This window comes from Hippocampus comes, unplaced genomic scaffold (genome assembly GCF_001891065.2).
Source record: "Hippocampus comes isolate QL1 unplaced genomic scaffold, H_comes_QL1_v1.1 scaffold44, whole genome shotgun sequence".
Lineage (NCBI taxonomy): Eukaryota > Metazoa > Chordata > Actinopteri > Syngnathiformes > Syngnathidae > Hippocampus > Hippocampus comes.
Window position 1 is genome coordinate 1587347 of NW_017805546.1, and position 19614 is coordinate 1606960.

At 43.2% G+C, this 19614-nt stretch overlaps 2 protein-coding genes and 1 long non-coding RNA gene across 6 annotated transcripts in view; 2 read left to right on the top strand and 1 right to left on the bottom strand.

The window, feature by feature from the left end:
- Positions 1-3695, top strand: part of LOC109521504 (protein 4.1-like) — a 49649-nt gene extending 45954 nt beyond the window's left edge. For both annotated transcript variants that reach the window (XM_019879338.1, XM_019879339.1), the window contains one exon: positions 23-3695. The gene's annotated coding sequence lies outside the window, so the exon portion shown is untranslated. The remainder of the gene's footprint in view (positions 1-22) is intronic.
- The window catches only part of LOC109521503 (contactin-4-like), an 85587-nt gene that overhangs the window by 8514 nt on the left and 57459 nt on the right, over positions 1-19614 (bottom strand). Inside the window, exons 13-23 of one of the 3 annotated variants that reach the window (XM_019879336.1) lie at positions 15591-15766; positions 14055-14172; positions 13503-13661; positions 12776-12925; positions 11806-11876; positions 10314-10548; positions 9973-10088; positions 8293-8479; positions 8074-8186; positions 7802-7970; positions 6333-6942 (exon numbers count right to left, since the gene is read on the bottom strand). In XM_019879336.1, the coding sequence (XP_019734895.1) occupies positions 6851-6942; positions 7802-7970; positions 8074-8186; positions 8293-8479; positions 9973-10088; positions 10314-10548; positions 11806-11876; positions 12776-12925; positions 13503-13661; positions 14055-14172; positions 15591-15766 (1586 nt within the window). In that variant the 3' untranslated portion in view covers positions 6333-6850. Of the gene's footprint in view, positions 1-6332; positions 6943-7801; positions 7971-8073; positions 8187-8292; positions 8480-9972; positions 10089-10313; positions 10549-11805; positions 11877-12775; positions 12926-13502; positions 13662-14054; positions 14176-15590; positions 15767-19614 lie in introns of those variants that run through there. The other 2 variants (XM_019879335.1, XM_019879337.1) reach the window with 2 other exon arrangements.
- On the top strand, positions 11886-18042 carry LOC109521509 (uncharacterized). Its single transcript, XR_002169374.1, has 3 exons — positions 11886-12177; positions 15610-15700; positions 17914-18042. It is a non-coding gene; the product is annotated as an uncharacterized LOC109521509 (long non-coding RNA).

Genomic DNA, 19614 nt, shown 5'->3' on the forward strand with positions numbered 1-19614 from the left:
AGAAAGGGCACCACCCTGCCAGTGCTACTGTCCCACAAATGTTTTTACATTCTTATCTGTAGGGAATCAAACACGGTGTTGCTATATAAGTAAATATGTACATTATCAGATTATTCTAGCCTGCATGATTCAAATGCAAAAAAACAGCAGAGGCAGTTCTAAAACAAACGATGATGATACAAATGGCCTTGTGTTAAACGGAACGCCTTTGTCGGGAAAGTTGATCAGTCCGCTAAGCGGCGAAGGCAAGGTGGTACCGAGCGATTCGTGGGGAAATGTCAAAAGATCTTCGGGCCAGCGGACGGCGGAGACATTTGGATGTTGCTGAACTCGGAAGAGAGACATTCGGTTGGGACTCAGCTTTGCAATCAAAGCCCTTTCCTGCCATCACCATCAATGCGTTGTTTAAATTGCTCTCTTTTGGGTGTGGGATTTTTAAAGCCAATTTATTACAAATGTATGTTTCAGAAGGTTTATGCTAGTGTTTTTTTTTTTTTTTTTGTGTATGTTTGTTTTTTAACTCTCCTACTTGCAACGTAAATGCTGTCTTTGGTTTACATGATCCATTATCGGAGAAATGTCATTCTTATCATCTTGGGCGTTTTCGGTCTTTGGTTGTAAAGATGCTGAAATGTCACTCTTGAAGGTCTTGTTCAGTGCCGTAAGTGACAGCAAATCGTAAAATGTTACTTTGCCCAAAATGAAAGTGTTCCCTGGCATCACAGTATGTACCGTAGATAGAAATAGTCTACACACCCCTGTTCAAATGCCGATTCTTGGTGATGTGACGGAGAAATTATTTCAAAACGTTCACCACCATTGATGTGACCGATAACTAGTGATGGACAACTGAAACTTCATCAAGCACTCATGATCATTTTTGAATCCTTTTGATGGCACTGTTAATTTAAACAAGGTATAAATATCAACACTTTCCACTCGCCTTTGTCATAAAACCAAGAGCACCATCTCGAGGAGTAAAAGAAAAAAATATCACAAGTGCTTCATGAAGCTTCATTTTCCCTCCAATCTCTGCAAGATAATCAAATATTTGTCTTCGTCTTTTTGAGAGGGCAAATAAAACAAATCAATTGAAATAATATGGTTGCACAAGTGAAAGGCTGATTAGTCGGCTTTTTCTGATATTTTTTTTTTCTTTTGAGCTGAATCCTGAAGGTTTTGCGCGAGCACTAACTGCTGTTTGGAACTGTTCATAATTCTTTCCACAATGCCGAAGGCCCCTGTTACAGTTGAAGAAAAACAACCCCAGAGCATGTGCTGCCACCGCAATGCTTCGCTGTAGCTTTGGTGTTGCTTTGGTGATGAGCAAACAAACCTTTTGAAATTATGGCCCAAAAACTCTTCAACCTTGGTACCCCAACAAAATCATGCGGCAAAATGTATCCAACGAAAGCTAAAATTCCAAAGATGCCCGACACGATCACTAAAAGAACTGAAAGAGTAAAACATGTTGGCAGCAGCCTCGTGCTGTGCACACAACCGTGTTATCTCCAAACATCACACAAACCTGACACTTGAACAGAGGTATGTAAACTTTTTGTAGTTCTTCGGCAGTTGTTTACGTTAGCAACTTGAGCGCAGCACAAAGGCCTTTAGACATACCGCCGATATGCAGCGCTATATCCTAGAATCGCGTGCTGCGGCACAGTGGTGTATCGTGAGAGGTCGTCAGGAAAAAAAATCTCTACTACGATGTATCTTTGTTCATCTCTTTGTGTCAGTGACACACAAAGACAGGCAGAACAATTAAATGCTCCTCCACTAGATGGCAGAAGATCCTGCATATCTCTTTACTATTTCAGTGTGAATTCATTTGATGATATTTTTGGTTTTGGTTGTGTGCCAGGAGATTTTTCTCATGTAAAATATGTGCCTTGGCTTGATAAAGGTTGGGAAACACTGTCCTTGAAGGTATTGTGGCATTTTTAGGCCTTTTCAAATTTGCGGTCTTGTAGGGTACTTCAACAGCCTGTGTCAAAGTGGACTACTAATGGCAAATGCTAAAAAAAAAAAAAAAAAAAAAACCAAACAAACAAAACCCTAAAACTGTATTGCTTTAATGCTAATCATTTGCGTTGGGCTTCAAGTAAAATTTTGTGTTAGAAGAAAGATGACGTCGGCGTGAACCAAAACAGATGATTGCAAAGCTGAAAGAAATGTGTTGACTTTTCAGGGTCGAGGAACGAAAGAACAAAATATTTGTGTTCTGCATATCAGACTCAATCATCGGTAGTGTAGTAGTTCCCATAGCAGGCTTCAGCATCTGCTGTGTGACTGATCCAACTCAACGCTCCTTTCAATTTCCCTGTGAGCGACTTGTGATCAAACCAACCTGGGTGCCATTCCAACGTTTCACTTGCTAAGCTCCAGGCCCTCGCAAGTCCCGGAATTGATGAAATGTGACATGAAATGGAGGGATGTTTCAAGAGGTCTGCATCACAACTCTTGATAGGTTTGCATTGATTCATTCAAGCATATTTTATTTTTTTATTGGATCCAATTTCTGTCAACTTCAAAGTCATGGTTCTGAAGGTATAGTCACGGACTTTGGCGTTGTATTCATCGCAGTTTTGGTTGTGAGGTCTATGCTCGGCCCCGGTTCAGAAAACTCATCGTGTTGGCTTACCTTTGATACTGCACTACTATGCATTGCAATCATCTACATGAATTCTCCGGTTAGAGTCTGAGCCATGTTAGCTGTTTTCATGTCAATGTTAATCTTGTGCTACTGGTAAGCCAAGCAGTGCACTGCTTGTGAGATTTGCAATAAGCAGCCATTTTTCTTAGCTGTCTTCTAAAGGGAGAAAACTGTGAACTGTCAAGCATACCGAAACATATAAAAAGCTATAGCACACAATCAGTGACAGTCCAAACAGACCCACCACAGCGTTTGAGTTTTTCTTTTTTTGGGGGGTGAGGTAATTTTTCAAAGTCTACATCCTTTCGCAAGACTTAAAACTGTCAAACGCAGTTCATACAGTACATATAATTTAGAGGATGTGGAAAGAATAGTTCTACCAAGTTGCATCTAGTAAATGCAGCACTTGAACCGTGAAAATAACGTCTTTGCTTTAGAAATGGACATACTACTGATGGGATAAAGCAAGTGGTGAGAGGCCACAAACTCATGTTATCTATTTATAAAGATTCCTATTTCTGAGTGTTATCCTGTAAACTACGTCATGCTCGATTTAGGCTTTAATGCTCCAGGACGTGAAGGGATGACAGATGATGTTTCATTGAAAAGACAGCAGCGCACTCGGAACGTCTATGGAATGTCTCATTTACGGGTGCCTTATATTTGGGGTCGTACTCCCAAGAGCCAGAGGCCCGCTTGATATGTGCTGATGATCGAGGCAAATGCCAGTTAACGCTGCCTCCAAAGTGCAATCCTGTCTGCAAAGGATACGGGCAATATGTGCATCTTTCAAAACTGGAACTGGATATTATTGGGCAAAAGGCAGAAATGTATAATGAGGTAGAAACCAGCATTAGTACCACGATAATGGGAATGAACTTTGCTCAGTCTGAAGCATCAAGCAAACGTCACCTTCAGTTCTCCAATGCTTTTTGTAATCCATCCCTCTAGTGCATGGTGGTGTGTATGTGCTGTATTTGTTTTCGGGCGAAAATGAAAAACATACATGCATAAATAAAGGACTCAGTATGGTTCACAGTATGTTTCTGATTCTCACACAACAGATGAGTTTCAAAATTGCTTGTAAGACCCCCAAAAAATTCTATACATACACACAAATATAGTATATTATTTATATATACTATATATAAATAAAGTATATATCAGAAATGATCCAGTGCAGAGTACAGTATGACTTTTGTGTGATGCTACATTGCCCTCTTGTGGTTCTATCGAGCGCGTGCAGTTGAGAGTCTGTTCCAAACACTCCTGTGCGCTTAAAGCGCCACCTAGTGCATTTATCAATACTTAATACAGTATGAGGAAGAGCTGAAAACTTCAGAAACATGAGTTTATTTAACAATTCACTCTCGGTTCAAAAGACCCTCAATTGAACTCATATGACTTAATAAAGCGGTACGTTGGAGTTCTATGTGAAGGACATGGAGGGTTACATTTTTTTAAATCAGCTTACTTTTATTCATAAATGGTGCTGAATGAAGCTTCTTGTGTCTTGACAGGTAAAAGATGAAATTAGGGGCGAAGGTTAAGTGGCAGCTCTGATTTTTATTGTATTTTATTATTAAACTCAGCCTCTCTAATTAATGTTAAATTACAGAACTTGAACACTCCCTCTGACCCTTTAAAACTCATTTTATTTTCTCTGGCGTCTCAAACAAGGATGTGATGTCCTGTTTGAGCACACAGAGCAACGCCAAACGACTCAAGTTAAATGTTTGACACGAGCAGCTAGCCCTTGTACAACACAAAAGATATTACCCAGATCGGGTGTTAAATTCCAGAGTAAAAAAACATTACAAGTGGTTCATGAAGCTTCATTTTCCCATCACCATTGCATGCCTCTCCTGTGCTGCATGTAAAGAGAATGAGAGCCACCACGTCCATTGGGCGGGAGACAAAGTTGGCTGTGTTCACGGCTGCAACGGTGCAAACAGCCATTTCTAACTACACATTTGTGAACTTACCAAAAGGAAGAAAAAGCCTCCCATGCGCACAGTTAGACCGTGCTTGTATTAGAGCACGAAAATAGGGTCCCAGCTGTTTATCAACAACCACTTGGATCATTACTCATTGAGGAAAGAACCAACAGAGTCTGGTATTTTTTTAAATTTTTTTATAAAGCAATATTGTTTATTAACACAATATAAACAACAAAGCAAGACAGGAAGCCCTCGTTTTGAGCAGACAGGACATGTCTGAGAGGCTGACTTGGACAGAAGCATGGGCTTAGCGCCACTGGTTGTTAAGATGTCAGGGTACACGTACAATATACACAAAACTCTACCGTGCATGAACCGTATGAATGCTGCATGGTCCTCAATCAAAGTCACTTTGTCAGGAGCCAGAGGATTACGTATGCACAGTCATGCTGAGCAACAGTTAGCAACAGAATTATACATAAAAACCAAGAACAGGATCTTTTTTAGAAACGTTTTTTGGGGGGTCATATAAATGATTTGAAGTGTACAAAACAGTATATTACATATTCACTGATGCATGATTCTGTGCAAGAGCCAGTAGCTGACAGTTCCACTCCTCTAAGAGCTACATACAGGCTGTCTAGCACCTCTGCACAGCCGTCCCACATGGCATCAGGAGACGATGAACGGGGAAAAGGAAAGATCAGCAGCATTGTCATTTAGCATTGTCTTTCGAACACACAACTAGAAAAATGCACGAGGCCTCATATTGCCAAAATCCCTCAACTGAACTCAGCCGCCTATCAACCTGCGCCCACTCCCCATTCCCTCCACCATCTCCACACTCCCAAAGCTGACAACACTGACGCCTGTCAAAACAGCAGCATGTAAACATCACTACGGCTGCATAATAGCTCTACGATTCTACTGTCCTCAATATACATTATGATAAGTTAAGGCTGTTGAAGGACCTGAGGATTTTGAAGTAATGATGAGGCACACAGAAGGCAAAGAATAGCTATTCACACTGGGCTAACCCAAACAAAGGGGAGCTAGGGTCCGACCACCAGGGAAGAAGACGGCCCCAGAAGCGACAGCACTCTGCTGCTGGTGGCAACTGTCACAAAGATTAGAAGCGACAGCAAGCACTCTGCTGCTGGTGGCAACTGTCACAAAGATTTTTTTTTTTTCCTTGACTTGAAGATGTGTTCAAATACCAAAGAGGACTGGTTCTAAAATCTTTGCATGCTAACCCTTTTTTGCTCAGATGGACCCCATATTCATGAGCAAAACAGTTCTGCCGTGAAAGTGTATTCCAAAGGTGTCGTGAGGTGTGTCTCAAATTAAAGCAATTGTGTGTAACGTGATTGGATATTTTGTTACGAAAGTCCCAGTGTTGACACACTCAGTGTATGTACTGTATAAAATACACATTTTGTCAATTATTTCTTATCAAAAGGACAATTATTTTATTTGTGTTTGAAACCTTGTTGTTGGGTTTACAGACTTCACTAGTTCAGAGTGACGGGAAAATGCAGCTTCAAATTTGCTTCATGAACCAGTTATTGTATTTTCTTTGACTCCTCTAGATGGCACTGTTGGTTTAAATAAAGGGTTTTAAGAAATGGCAAGTCAGGGAGCTTTCAGCCCAACGTTGAACTGAGTGCCATCTAGAAACGTCTAACAACTGGTTTGTGAAGCTCATTTGAAGCTTCATTTTTCCGTCACTACTGGTTTGGTAAAGCATTAGCATGTCTTGTTTATGGACAGAGAGAGAGAGAAATGAAAGAGAGATGCACGTCATCTCATTTGACAGAAAAAGATTACCAAGCGGTCTGTTTCGCGGTCAAAAGTCATTCTTCACCACTTAGTGGGAGATTTAGATCTGGCATACTGTTAATTGCCTAGACAGCAGGAAAAAAATAAATAATATATATATATATATAAAGCTTGGAATGTCATACAAAAAGATGCACACACACAACATTTTGTTTCTCCTCCTCTTATGAAAGCTGCTTTGGTAACAACATGGTTATGACATCTGTACATCTTCCTCTTGTGGCCAAGGTACCCCAAAGAAAACCTTCCCACAATGTCCCAGCGGTATGTTTTGTATTCCTCTTTTCCTCGGCATATTCCTTTAGTCTGTAAATCAAAATGAATGGGTCGAGTTACACCACCAGAGAGGTGCGCCTGCGTTCCGACGTAGACTGTCTTCACTTCAGATGCAAGGTCTGCCGGGAGCTGTTTGTCATAAAGATGTCCGCGCCGTGAAAGACAGCGCTATTGTGCTGAGGGCTGATAGAGTGGAGACCTTGGATGCCGAGCCGACTGCATTGGGACCTGAAAAGGTCATGAAAAGATAAAGACCAGCAAAATACGCAGAATTTTATTGATCTAATAAAAAAACTGTCTCGACTCTTTCTTTTATGTTCTGATTAGCATTATTTGTATTTATTTATCTGGGAGGAGTGTGCAAAAAGACTGATTCTTACTTTCTGTGAAGAGGTGCGGTGGAAGGGACGATGAAGAAACGTTACGGTATTTGCACAAATAATCATGCAAAAAGGTGAGAAACTAATGAATCTAATTCCTGAAATTTGGGCAAAAGCGGGTCTGAATTGATGTGGGTGAGACATAACTGATTTAGCGAAACAGTATTGAAGCCAGGGAGGGGCAACTGGCGGCCGTTTTTGCTCTGTGTCGCATTTGCGCTGAAGCTGAAGAGAACCTTTCCAGAGTTAACTTGCAAGTAGAATGACCTCCTTTAATTTGGTGAACGCCAGGGTTTGGTTCATACCGCTTACTCCTGACGGACAAATGAAGCTTCATGATGCACTTGTGATCTTTCTGGACTCCTCTAGATGGCACTCTTAGTTTAAAGATGCTGTGGAAACGTAATCAATGGAAAACATTGCTTCATGAAGCTTCATTTTATTCCATTTTTTCCCCCCAGTGTGAGTACGAACAAATTGAAGGTCAACTTGTGTTTGACTTTGAAGGTTGCGCTGCATTTTGCCGTACAATAATTTGCTGTTCCTTTTGGTGTTTAAATGACGACGGGGTCTCAGGCAGCACTTTATTTCGCCCGCTCTCCGCGCTCCTCCAGATGATGATCACGAATCTCTACTGTTCAGGCAGTCAGCAGGGGGAACGGATAATGCAGCCCAGCACAGAGGACACAAACGAGCTCTCCACTGACCTGCTATCCTCGGGATGGTGATCTGCCGACTACTGCTGCCTTCCCCTCCCTCGCCAAACGGTTTGATCTGGATGATATAATCCTCATCAGTGGGCAGGGAGAGCTCCACCGAGGTGGTGTTTGTCTCCATGACATTGGGATGGCTGTGTGGGTTCTTTTTGTACAGCACCTAACACAGTTAAACCAGGCCATGAGTTCAAAAATAGCATCGTGATGAAGATGACCTGTAGATCGGGGGGGTACACTCCCCCCTCCCACCCCAGCATACTTACTTTGTAACCTGTGACCTCCGACTCATTCTCCAGGGCTTTAACCTGCTCCCAGTTTAATATGATCTTCGAGTTGGATGTGTTCCACATCACTTTACCAGGAGGCTGGCTGGGTGCTGAGGAAAAACAAATGGAAAAACAAAACCCCACTGGCTTTTTTTTTCATGCCAAATAAAAGGTGGAGCAGATTGCGGTCCTGCTCTCAGTCGACTTGCTACGTACGTGGTTTTTTGGTGGTGACGTTGACGGTGGCGCTGGGAGGTCCGGCTCCTGCGGTATTATACGCTCTCACCGAGATGTAATACGTGGTGCTGCCTCTGACGCCCTGAATAATTGTTGATGTCTGATTTCCCACAGTTCTTTGCACACTGGCTGTGTCCTCCTTGTCCCTTCGCTTCCAGTACCTCAGCTGAAAATCAACGAGGTAGAACAAATGATCGACTCTAACACAGACGCTCGCAAACGGTTTCTGCTACAACGCCCTGTCAGCTAAATGCAAGCTGGTCGATGGCAAAGCAAGCGGACGGAAGATGCTGGGCGTTACCTTGTGCATCTTTTTGCCATGCCCGGCATGATCCACATGCGTCAAATGGACAAGTATGATAGTTTAAGCTGAGTGACGTGAAAAAAACAAATAAAAGGAGCAAAATATTCAACAGTTCCCTGCCAACAAGCACTGATGACACGTTTTCTTTTGTCACCGTGGTTGTCAGGGCGGAAACGGCGGACATGCTTCACGTCCCAGATATAATTTGACTTTCCTTGCGAGAACGCTTTGCTCAAACCCTGCTCCTCTGTTGACTTTAAGTGGTCAACAATTTATATTCCTGCCACTTCATGCACTCAGTGGAAGAAAGTAGCTCCTTTCTTCACATCCTGGGCTGCGGGGGATCCGAATTAAAATGACAACGGCCAAATGGGTGTAAAGAACAGCGTGTGAAATGGTGTTGCTCGACTCAAAGTGAAATCTTCTTTTCCTCATCAGGTTTATTTCCAAAACGTAAAAGTGCGCTTGCAAAAACCCTATCATTTCGTGCCAAAATGTAAAAATACATTTTAGGTGTTCTTTAATAAAATAAATAAATAAATAAATGATAAAGGGCTTCGAGCACCTCCACAGGAAGTATCAAGGCTGTGGGAATGATTTCAGTATGATCAATCACCACTAGACGGCAGGAGTGGTTTTGATCTGATCTTGGTCCACACATGGCGCGAGTATGTGTGGGTGATAAAGTATACGATCCCAAGTGGCGGGTGGCATGCGAAAGCAGCGCGTTGGTGAGAACGTGGATAAAGTTCAATGTTCACAAAAATTTCATGCAAAGTTCATGCATCAGTGCAGTGTTTTTTTGCAATAAACATTTTTTTTTTTTTTGCAATCAAAGTGACCTTTTTAGGTTGATTATGTTCTGTTTTCTGCCTTCAAGAATTCGTCAAATGGTCAAAAATGGCACTCCCAATTTAGAGAGAAACAGCTAGCATGAAATGAGTTAAAGCCTCGTGGAAGTACAAGAGTCAGGATAGGTTGCAGCACTTGGGAAAACAAGAAGGGAAAAAAAAAATAAAATGGTAAACCCCAAAGCCTTGGGACATCGCTGGGGCCATTATGCATGCAGCAAGCTATTATCTCCTCTGCCCAAGGTATTGTACATTAGCCTAAGACATTCATCAATAATGAAAGAGAACAAGATTCAACTCTCCCCGCACCTGCACACAAACACACGCGCGCATCGAGTTTCAAGCACTGAAAGCAGACATAAAGAGTCAAGGAGACACACTGATTACCTCGTAGCCCAGCACTCTTTTCTTGCTGGCATTCCAGGGAAGAGCTTTCCATGAAACTTCAACATCGAGTTTCAAGCACTGAAAGCAGACAAAGAGTCAAGGAGACACGCTGATTACCTCGTAGCCCAGCACTCTTTTCTTACTGGCATTCCAGGGAAGAGCTTTCCATGAAACTTCAATCTGGGACGCTGAGAGGCTCTTGGCACGAACCCTCGTGGGTGCTCGGCCGGGTTCTGATGTGGAAGATTTCAGAAGGACTTTAGAAGTAGCTCTCAGTTTTGACGATCACTCCAAGCGGGAACATTAAAGGTGTTTCACTGTTATTCCCCCACCTCCCCATTTCAACACGCATTTCCTCTGGACCAGAGCCAATACTCTGACCGGATATAATGTACATGAACAGCCGCACAGCTGAGCCAGCAAAACATTCCAAGTAGGACGCGAGGCAGGATTCTCACCTTCCTCGGCAGAGTAGATCGTCGTGACGTGTCCGAACGGACCTTCGCCCTCGTTGTTGTACACGCCGACCTTCACCTGAAAAGGCGAAAAGGGCTGGACGCTTTCATTTTTGAAGATGTATTTGGACGTCTCTGCCGAGGGCACGGCAGCCTGCATCCAACCCGTGGCGCCGTGGGGTCGAAAAGCCACCACGTAGCCGAACCCGGCTCCATTTTGTTGCTCTTCTGGAACAGGCTGCGACAAAAACACACCCCGTCACGCACGGCAACTCAAATCACATTTCAGCCTCTCTATGCTGCCATGTCAATGTAATCTGCCGAGGGCCTTCAGAATCAGTGGTGACGGCCGATGTCGCTTGCACAATATTAGTCCGTTTCTTTTGACAAAAGAAAAATAGAAGATGATTCGGATTTCAAATCTGTCCTGGCAGGTCTACGAGGCCAGAGAGCTGGCAGCATTCTTCTGTCCCCTGACTGACTGTCAGAGCAAAACCGACACAGCCACATGAAGATATTTAATAATCGGCTTATTGACTGTGAACTGCTCCACATGAACCTATTGTGGAACATCGGTGTGCTATGGTATTGCCTTTTTGTAAAGTATTGAACGTTTTGACAAATGCGACGTGATAGTGGTTTGACATTTGACAAAAAAAAAATAATTTCCAAGTATTCAGCGTCGCTAATCATCAGGAGGAATTCAGAGGACTGCATCATAAGTCCCCCGCATGCCAACGCAGCGACACCTCGCAGGCTGTTTGAACGACAATCACACATTCGGTTACCGAGTTGTGTTCACTGAGGTACAGAAAAGTCAGATGGACGGAGGAAATTTAGCTTATGACGGTGCTCCAAGCATTTCGAGACAAGTTTATTCATATATGTTTCCTGAATTATAGAGGTGCTAAATAGATAATGCACAACGAAAGAAAATTGTGATATCCGGTGGCGTGGCGGCAATCGGGTTAGCCGCAGGCACCGCCGGTGGATAGAGACAACAAGCAGTGACTTGACTTTTTTTTTTTTCTTTTCTTTGGATTTAGCTTTGGTGTGCGAACTGGAGGCCAAAGCGTCATTCCACCGTTTTGGTGTTGACTGTGAGAAGCTAATTTCAAGACCGCATCAGAGTCGAAGCTTCGTTGAAGCAGATGCCTAAAATTAAACTCGCGCAGAATGAAATGTGAGCAGTGATTGTGAAGAGTTTCACGGCGGGGGCTTGATGACTTGAAACTGCCTGAATCCTCACAAGATTTAAAGGCTACCATTCAGAAAAAATGTGAACAAAAGTATATTTGGTCGTCTTTTCCAAGTGAATTGAATGATCTTTTCCAAACCATAAAACAATTTCTTCTTTGCTCTGACAGCAAGTCGGTGCTCTCCATGAGAGAACACACACACACACGCGCACACACACACACACACACACACACACACACACACAACGTCGTAAAAAATGACCCGAGCGTGACACATCCCTCGCGTGCTTGCTTACCTCCCATGTGATCACTAATTCTGAGCGACTCCCACCGCCGCCGCTCACACTCGCTGGAGTGACCTTCGGAGCTGCAGGAATAAAAACACAACAAAAAAGAGAGAGAGATTGGCTTAGCCTTGCTGACGTGATGCTGAAAACTGACATGGAGCAATGCTCAGCGTGCACGGCAGTGAGAAAGCGCAGATGAAGACATCGTTCTTAAATCTGGGGCTGTCTGGAAAATGATTTGACAGTTGATCTCTGAAACTCGAACCCAATATGGAGGTTGAGCAACCTTCCATTTGTTTGCATTGCCATTTCCTAGATAAATCATACAAATGGATTAAATCCCATCCCGGAATTTGGACCTTTGAAACAGATCCTGAACAGGTATTGCTTTCCATCACACTTTGGTTTAATGTCATGCAAGTGTAAATGCGATTCACTGTTGGTCAACACGATGAAAGGTATTTAAAAAAAGGGTCGTTTTTGACATTTAGTCCCTCTTTAAGTTCTAACTTTGTCACACTTTGCGTGGCGGAACATTGATCTGAATGTACTCATTTTTGAAGTCCACTTCTCTGCATCCAGATGATTTTATTTTGTGCAGCCACTTGACGAAATCTAATTGAGTAAATCCAACAGTGAACAACTTGCTGAATATTATATCATATACTTTCTTGTGTTCTTAATTGTTTGGATATAATCCCATTAGAGTGAGAGGATGGGGACAACCTGGATTTATCAGTATGCTGAAAAAAAAATGGTGTGTTGACTTGACTCCATTTTATTTTGCGAAGTCGTTGCAGACAATGGAATCATCATACACAAGCCCTGACCTAGTTCTGGCCCATCTTTGAGGGGATCGGTATGTATGCTACACCTTTGCCAATACTTGAACAGGACTAAAAGGGATCGTTCAATGACTTGACCAACAAAAAAAAGTCACTTGACAAAAGAAGAGTCAGGGAGAGAGTTCCTCACGTACAGGTCCCCTTTGTCTTGGCTTGTTTGGATGGCTTGCTGGGTTCGCCGGTCCCGATGGTGTTGCTGGCCAGGACTCGAAACTCGTAGTCCACCCAAGGGCTCAGGTCAATCACAGTGGCTGTCAGACGCTGGCCCCCGACCACTTTGGGAACTGCAATTTAGCAAATGCTGCCTTCCGTATCAAGAAACCTTGCATGGGTGCATCATCTTGAAACTGTATGCTGACAGGAGAGGAGAGGAGGAGCGCCACTGAACGCAGTCGGCAGTGGCCGGTACTGCCGTCCGCTTCACGTTGCATCTCATCGCATAATAAAACAGTGACGTAGACTAATAAATGAAGCTGATCCTTCCATTTCTGGAGTGAAATTTTCCTTAGTTCAGAGAATATCAGTGGAGCGAGGTGCACAGCATGCTCGACACATCATTACTGCGGCCAGGCGTGGTGACTAAGGGCTATCAGAGAGGATATGAGGTGCAAAACCAAATCCATCAGTGCGATCATTTTACATCAAATCTGCGCTGGCTTTCTCATCAGGAAGGAATTCACGTTGGAGGATTCCCAGGAGTCTGATAAAATGGTGGCCAGTGGTCACGCTACAATAGAGCCCCATTTGGACATGGGGGGGAAAAAAAAATTACATCTCCTACATTTTCACCGGAGAGCCCGAATAAAGAGCAAGCCCCTCGGTGAGATTGGAAGAGGCCACGGCTGGTTGGTGAGAGCTTACCTGTGGAGACAGCCTGCCACCCGAGGGAAAAGGGTGTCCTGGCCTGGATGGTGTACGCGGTAATTGGACTGTGATTATCAGCGCCGGGCCTCCAGGACAGAGTCACTGTGGTATCTGTGATTTCTTCGACTTGGATGCTGGTGGGAGAGCCCGGGGGACCTGGGAGACGGCATCACGGGGGCGAGAGCGAGGAGGAAGCGGTTAGATGGAAAGAGGGAGAGCTAATGGAAATGAGGAAGCGACAGAGAGATGAGAACGAGAGTCATGTTGCTTTTTGGCACCTACGGCCACGGTACAGACAGTTGGGAACTACTCGGTGTAATGAGACAGTCAAAATATTTACAACCGAGAGTAGAGAGCTTGCCATTTTCCATTTCATTTGTGAGGCATAGGCCAGCACGACAAGCACGACCCCTTGGCCTCGTCCACTCTCCTCAACCGTTGACCAATCATTAATTCTTGCACAAAAGCATTTGAGATACACGCCAAGGTACAATTTGGAAGATCGACAGGGAGAGTTAAAGTGGAGAGGATGCTTTTAGTTTTGCTTACCTCTGACAACCAAATCAACGGCAACAGAGAGGCTGTCCACCTTTGTCTGCACGGCGCACGTGTATTTCCCAGCGTGCCTCAGTTGGATGTTTCGAATCATAATGTCTCCTGCTGCATGCTGCTGCCATTCAAAAAAAAAAAAAGTCAGACGTAGACACAGGTACGCACATGGTAAATCTCCTTATGCTGAAAATTCAACCATCCAGCCGCATGGGAGCACAAAGCTTATTTCCATGTTTGACTCGGAAAAAAAACAACACCTCAAATTGCCCCATCAACTTTCCTCTCGCGCATTTTCTGCAAGGACACCCAAAGTATTCGTCCCGCGACTTTAATTACAGAAAACGTAAGCGCGTAAACAGCTTGCGCCTGATGGCCGCATAGGAGGGGCTCGGTTACAAGAAGCAGTTTAGGTCTTTAAAGGGAGCAATTCCCACCTTTTCAATATCACAGAGTGGAGCCGAGCCGGTCCGCTAATAAATTGGACACAGAGGAAAGCCGTGGCACAATGACAGGAACAATTCAGTGAAGTGCTTTTATCTGTGTACTGGGTGTCGACTGCAATCTCTCAGCAACGCAACGCTGCCCCCTGTTTATTTATCTTCAAGTGCAATAGCTGAATAATAAGAAGAGAATTGATCGGTTCTATTCCTGGCTTTGCTCTTTTTTTCCTACAGTTTTTTTAGAATCAGGTGAGACTTTCAAAAAGAAGATGAGACAGCATATGTTTGTAATGTGTAGTGCAGACACACACTTTGAAATACAGCATTGCTTACAGAGTCTGGATGGAGGATGGGGATGTCAATTTCAGAAAAAAACAAACAAACAAAAAACTACAGGCAGCAATTCTGGCCATAAATAATACACTTGATACATTCCATCTGCACCGTGGCTGAATTTGTTATGAGTATGCTAAAAGAGGCCAAACAAAAATTACCAATGAATCCTCAGTTCGGCATCCTGACCTCTATTCGATATCATGCTTTGTAGAGGTCAGAAACAAAATTCATGTCTTTTATAAAGCCTGCACACTGCAATTTAGGCAAGTGCACCCACACGTTGGTTTCCTTGACATGTAATTACTGTATTCCACTCCGGCTATTGAAAAGAAAGATTGAGGGAAGAAACCAGTGAGGAATAATAGATTCGAGTTCGAAACTAATTCAGTTACAGTGCTCTAGGATGATGCAAATCAATGGATGCAAATGCAACCTGTTGCGTTGCATCCATTTGTTCATTGTGATGTGTCATCTTGCATTTATCTACATACCATGCGAAAATGAAGCTTCATGAAGCGCTTGTGATATTTGTAACTCGTCTACGCGGTGCTCTTGGTTTAATGATGAAGGCTAGTGCAATGGAAATTCCCACTGCATCTCTAAATCAACATTGCCCTCTGGAGAAGTCAACAATGATCACAAGTGCTTCATGAAGCTTCATTTGTCCATCACTGCCATTTCTCATAAGCCATAAATTCACCATCTAGGCTAACTTCATTTCATATTCATCATTAAAAAATGTGCCGGTTTAACTTACGCCGCCCACTTTCTCAAAGAATCCCCCATGGCTGCCGAAGTGGATGAGCTGATCATTGAAGAACCAGGTGAACGTGAGGTCCAGTGAGGGATCGTGGCTGACTTGACAAGGTAGGACTACACTCTCCCCCACAGTCACATCCAAGGTTGCAGGCAGAGTGGTGATGATCGTGGGCTCTGGAATAAATAATAACAACCGAACTGTTACACGGAAGACACTATTTTTACAGTCCATGCAGCATTATTTACGACGGGAAGAGAAGCTGCTTTCGCCAAAAGCCACGCTTTCCATCACCTACATGAATGTGTCACAGTGTTAATAGAGAGATAGAAGGGACTAAGCGCAGAGCACAAGGAAGAAGCTTGCAAAGCTACCATAGCTGCTATTTGTTTGAGCCCCAGCTTAAGTCCGCTGGGATTTGGAGACGTGTCTCTCCTGCATTCAGACGAGTCACAGTGAGTCACTGTCAACTCAGCCTTTAGCCTGGAACTCCTCCTGATATTCCCAAAGCACACCGCAAGAAAAACAGTCAACACCAGTGACTCCTCGCCGCTCTCTTTGGGAAATTGCAGTGCAAAGCGCTGGCATTGCCGGGGGATAAGGCACGCGTCCCCGAACTGCACTTGGTCAAATGTGGAAGATGAGGAGGGCGAAAGAGGCCAGATGAGAGGGAGAGGCTTTCTTCATTAAGTGAACAACAACACCCCCCCCACCTCCGGTGGATGCTGTGATTACTTTAAATCGCTACCCAATCTGCATACAAGATTCAGCTCAACTTCTCTAATGATCCTGGGAAAAGTATAGATTAGAACGTCCAGGCAATGTATAGCCTTCATTGCCTCTTTATTGTGTTGGCCTTTTAAAATCCACAGACAAATGCAACCCCTTATGCGGTATTTACCATGGCATTTATTGAATCCTTTTTTTTTTAATGTCGACCAACAAATTTATTCGCTCCCCCGAGACCAGGGTTGACCAGTACTGAACGGCAAACTGTTGAACCTTCACCTCATTTTGGAAAAGCACCACAGAATAGCCCCTCCCATGTGCCACTGCATGATATGTTGCAATTTTGTTTACATTGAAGTCACTTTCAAAAGAAATATCCCAAAGTTCTTTCACCTATTTGGATTGAAAATGGAACCGTTTGGCCCATCACTCCATAAGCTTGTGGATTTGGTCAACCGTGCTTCATATCAAACAAATGACAAAACAAGCAAACTTATTTGGTGCTATTAGTAAATGAAGCAATTGAAGCAACACCTAAAAGCAAACGTGTCAGGACAACAACATGCTAGCGCTTTGCGGTTTGCATGAGAAACGGTCGAGGGAGAAGAGTGGGCGGTCATCAAAGTCAATAGAAGACAAAGTTCCGCACTCTTGCTACTCTCCCTATATAGAGACGACTCCAACCAACCCCTGAAATGAACAGGCATCATGCTCTGCCAAGTTTGGACTAAATCAGTGTGCTGTATTTAGACACTGTATGTATGTTTTTGTTTTTTCGGAATCCAGCTCACAGACAAACACGTAAACAAAGCAATAGCATCGAAACAAAACAAAACCCTCAGGAAGAATCTGCGGGGACACACTTACTGTCAGGAATATTTGACTCTTCTACCTACGCAACTCGGTAACCTGCTATAAACCCTTATTTGCTTTTTCATCTCTCCACTGGGGTTGTTGTAGCTGTCTCTTCTCTCACATAAACTGCTCCCATCACAGTTTGCATAACCTGATCGCTATAAGTAGCTCAAGGGATTCACTTTTGACAGATGAGGAGAATGGGCTGCATTACCGCCCTCCTCTGTCACCAGTTCTGGCAGATTATATGGAAAGAGAGGTTGATTGATTTTTGTTAAGCGTGATACCTTGTTGCCCTTTGCCTCTACAATGGAAAAGACAGTAACCCGCATGGTGAGCCAATTTAATTAGAGACACTGACACCATTTAAGTGACTCCATGTATGTGGCGTACGGCGGTTTCGCAATATTTGAACAACATAGAGAATTATCGCTTTCCGTTCTTAAAACAAAAAACAAAAACAAACTAAACAAGCTAACTTAACTAAAACATCAGTTGTTCTGTCTCATTCTTCTGAACTTTCTTACGGAAACAACACTACTAAAAGTCTTTATCTGCACTCCCCAGACCATGGTCTTTCAAACAAAGAGATGCCCGTCTACAAATCAGTGTGACAAGCTTCACTTGTATCACACGTTCATTTCCCATTTTCAGGTTACGACTGAAGGTTATTGTCCCTTTTAATTGACTACCTGGCTGGCACCTTGCAGATAATTCGACAATATCATTGGTGTTATAGAAATTTCCTGGACAAAAGCGGAGGGGTGAGAGTAATGCCATCAGGTGGAACAACTGGGTGGTTTAAGTTTAGGGGGTCAGCTTTTTTAAAATCATACCATAGCCTTTCAGTCGGAATGAAGTCTGTACTTTGATGCAAAACTTTCTTTTTTTTTTTTTTCTTTTTGTAACCCATTCAGAAATTGACTTGCTGGTGTGTTTTGGATCACTGTTCTGCTGCAGAAACCAAGTGCGATTCAGCTTGAGTTCATAAACTGATGGCAATACATTCACTTTCAAGATTTGCCGGTAAAGAGGAGAACTCATGGTTCCATAAATCACAGCAAATGACAGCAAGTCATCCAGGCCCTGAAGAATCAAAGCATCCCCAGGCCATCATACTACTACCATCATATTTGACTGGAGGTATAAGGTCCTTTTTCCTAAAATGCTGTGATAAATTTAAACCAGATGGAACGAGACACATGCACTTGCCAAAAACTTCAACTGTTGTCATTTCAGAATATTCACCCCAAACTTTCCTTTGTGACCTCCTGGTTTAGTCGCTGCCGTGCTCTTAGGAAAAACCTGTGAATGATCACCAGTGCTCCATGTTTTCTCTATTTCTGAATAACGGCTATCACCGTGGTTCCCCAGAGTCCTAAAGTTTTAGGAATGGGCTTTATAACCCTTTTCAGAGTAATAGATATCAAATACTTTATTCCTAACCTCCAGTTTTTCTTTGTAATATCTTTTCACCAACTTTGCTTTGTCAGACAGGTTCTATTTCTGAGATTTCTTGATTGAATGAATACGATTGGAGGTCATCAGGCTTGGTTGTGGGCAGTCGAAATGATTTCAGCTTTCTGAAAACTGATTAGCCACAGTTAATCAACAATTCAACAAGGGGAGCCAGCATGTTTCCACACAGGGTCGGATCGGATTGAACAGTATTCAAAATTTTTCCTTTTAATGTTGTTTTGCTTCAACCAAGCAGCACAGCCTGATCAACACTCCAGCATCGCAACCATTCCCTCGTTGTCCATCTTATCGATCCCACACGCATACGCCACTCGTATGGTTACAGTGCATGAACAGCATAAAGGATTGATGCATTACAAATTGGGAGGGGTTATAAATTTTGTGTGAAATTGATCTTTTTTTATTCGAGCTGGTTCCCACTACCGACCACCACACACACCTTTACATCTCATTAGTTGGGCTGGCCCATCTGACAAAATCATGATCCCATAATACATTTTCTTATCATCCGATCTTGTTTGTTATCACAATTTTTTTCAAAGTGTTTTTAAACTGCCAGTTTCAAAACATCTGCACTGAAACTAGAGAGTGGGTCAACTGAGATGGATGAAGACAAATCATTTCTGCCCCACGTTACCCAAAAGAAAGTGTGACAGGACAAGGTTGATTCTGATTGCTTGGTGTCCCGCATATTGACTAAGTGTACTGTGTACTAATTGGCACCGGTTCAAGCCTGGCGAAATCTAAATTCAGCCGGCGCATGTCTAATCAAATGCAATTAATCTGGTAATATCCCCCAAGTGTTGGCATAATGTGGACATTAACAAGGCTCATTTATTGTGACTGCTCCTCCTGAGCTGTTTTCGAGGTGACTCCTTTTCGCAATGCTTCCTGACAGGTATTTTTCAGCATTCATATTAACAAAGTCAATTGGAATATCATCCTGTCATCTCCCATAAGA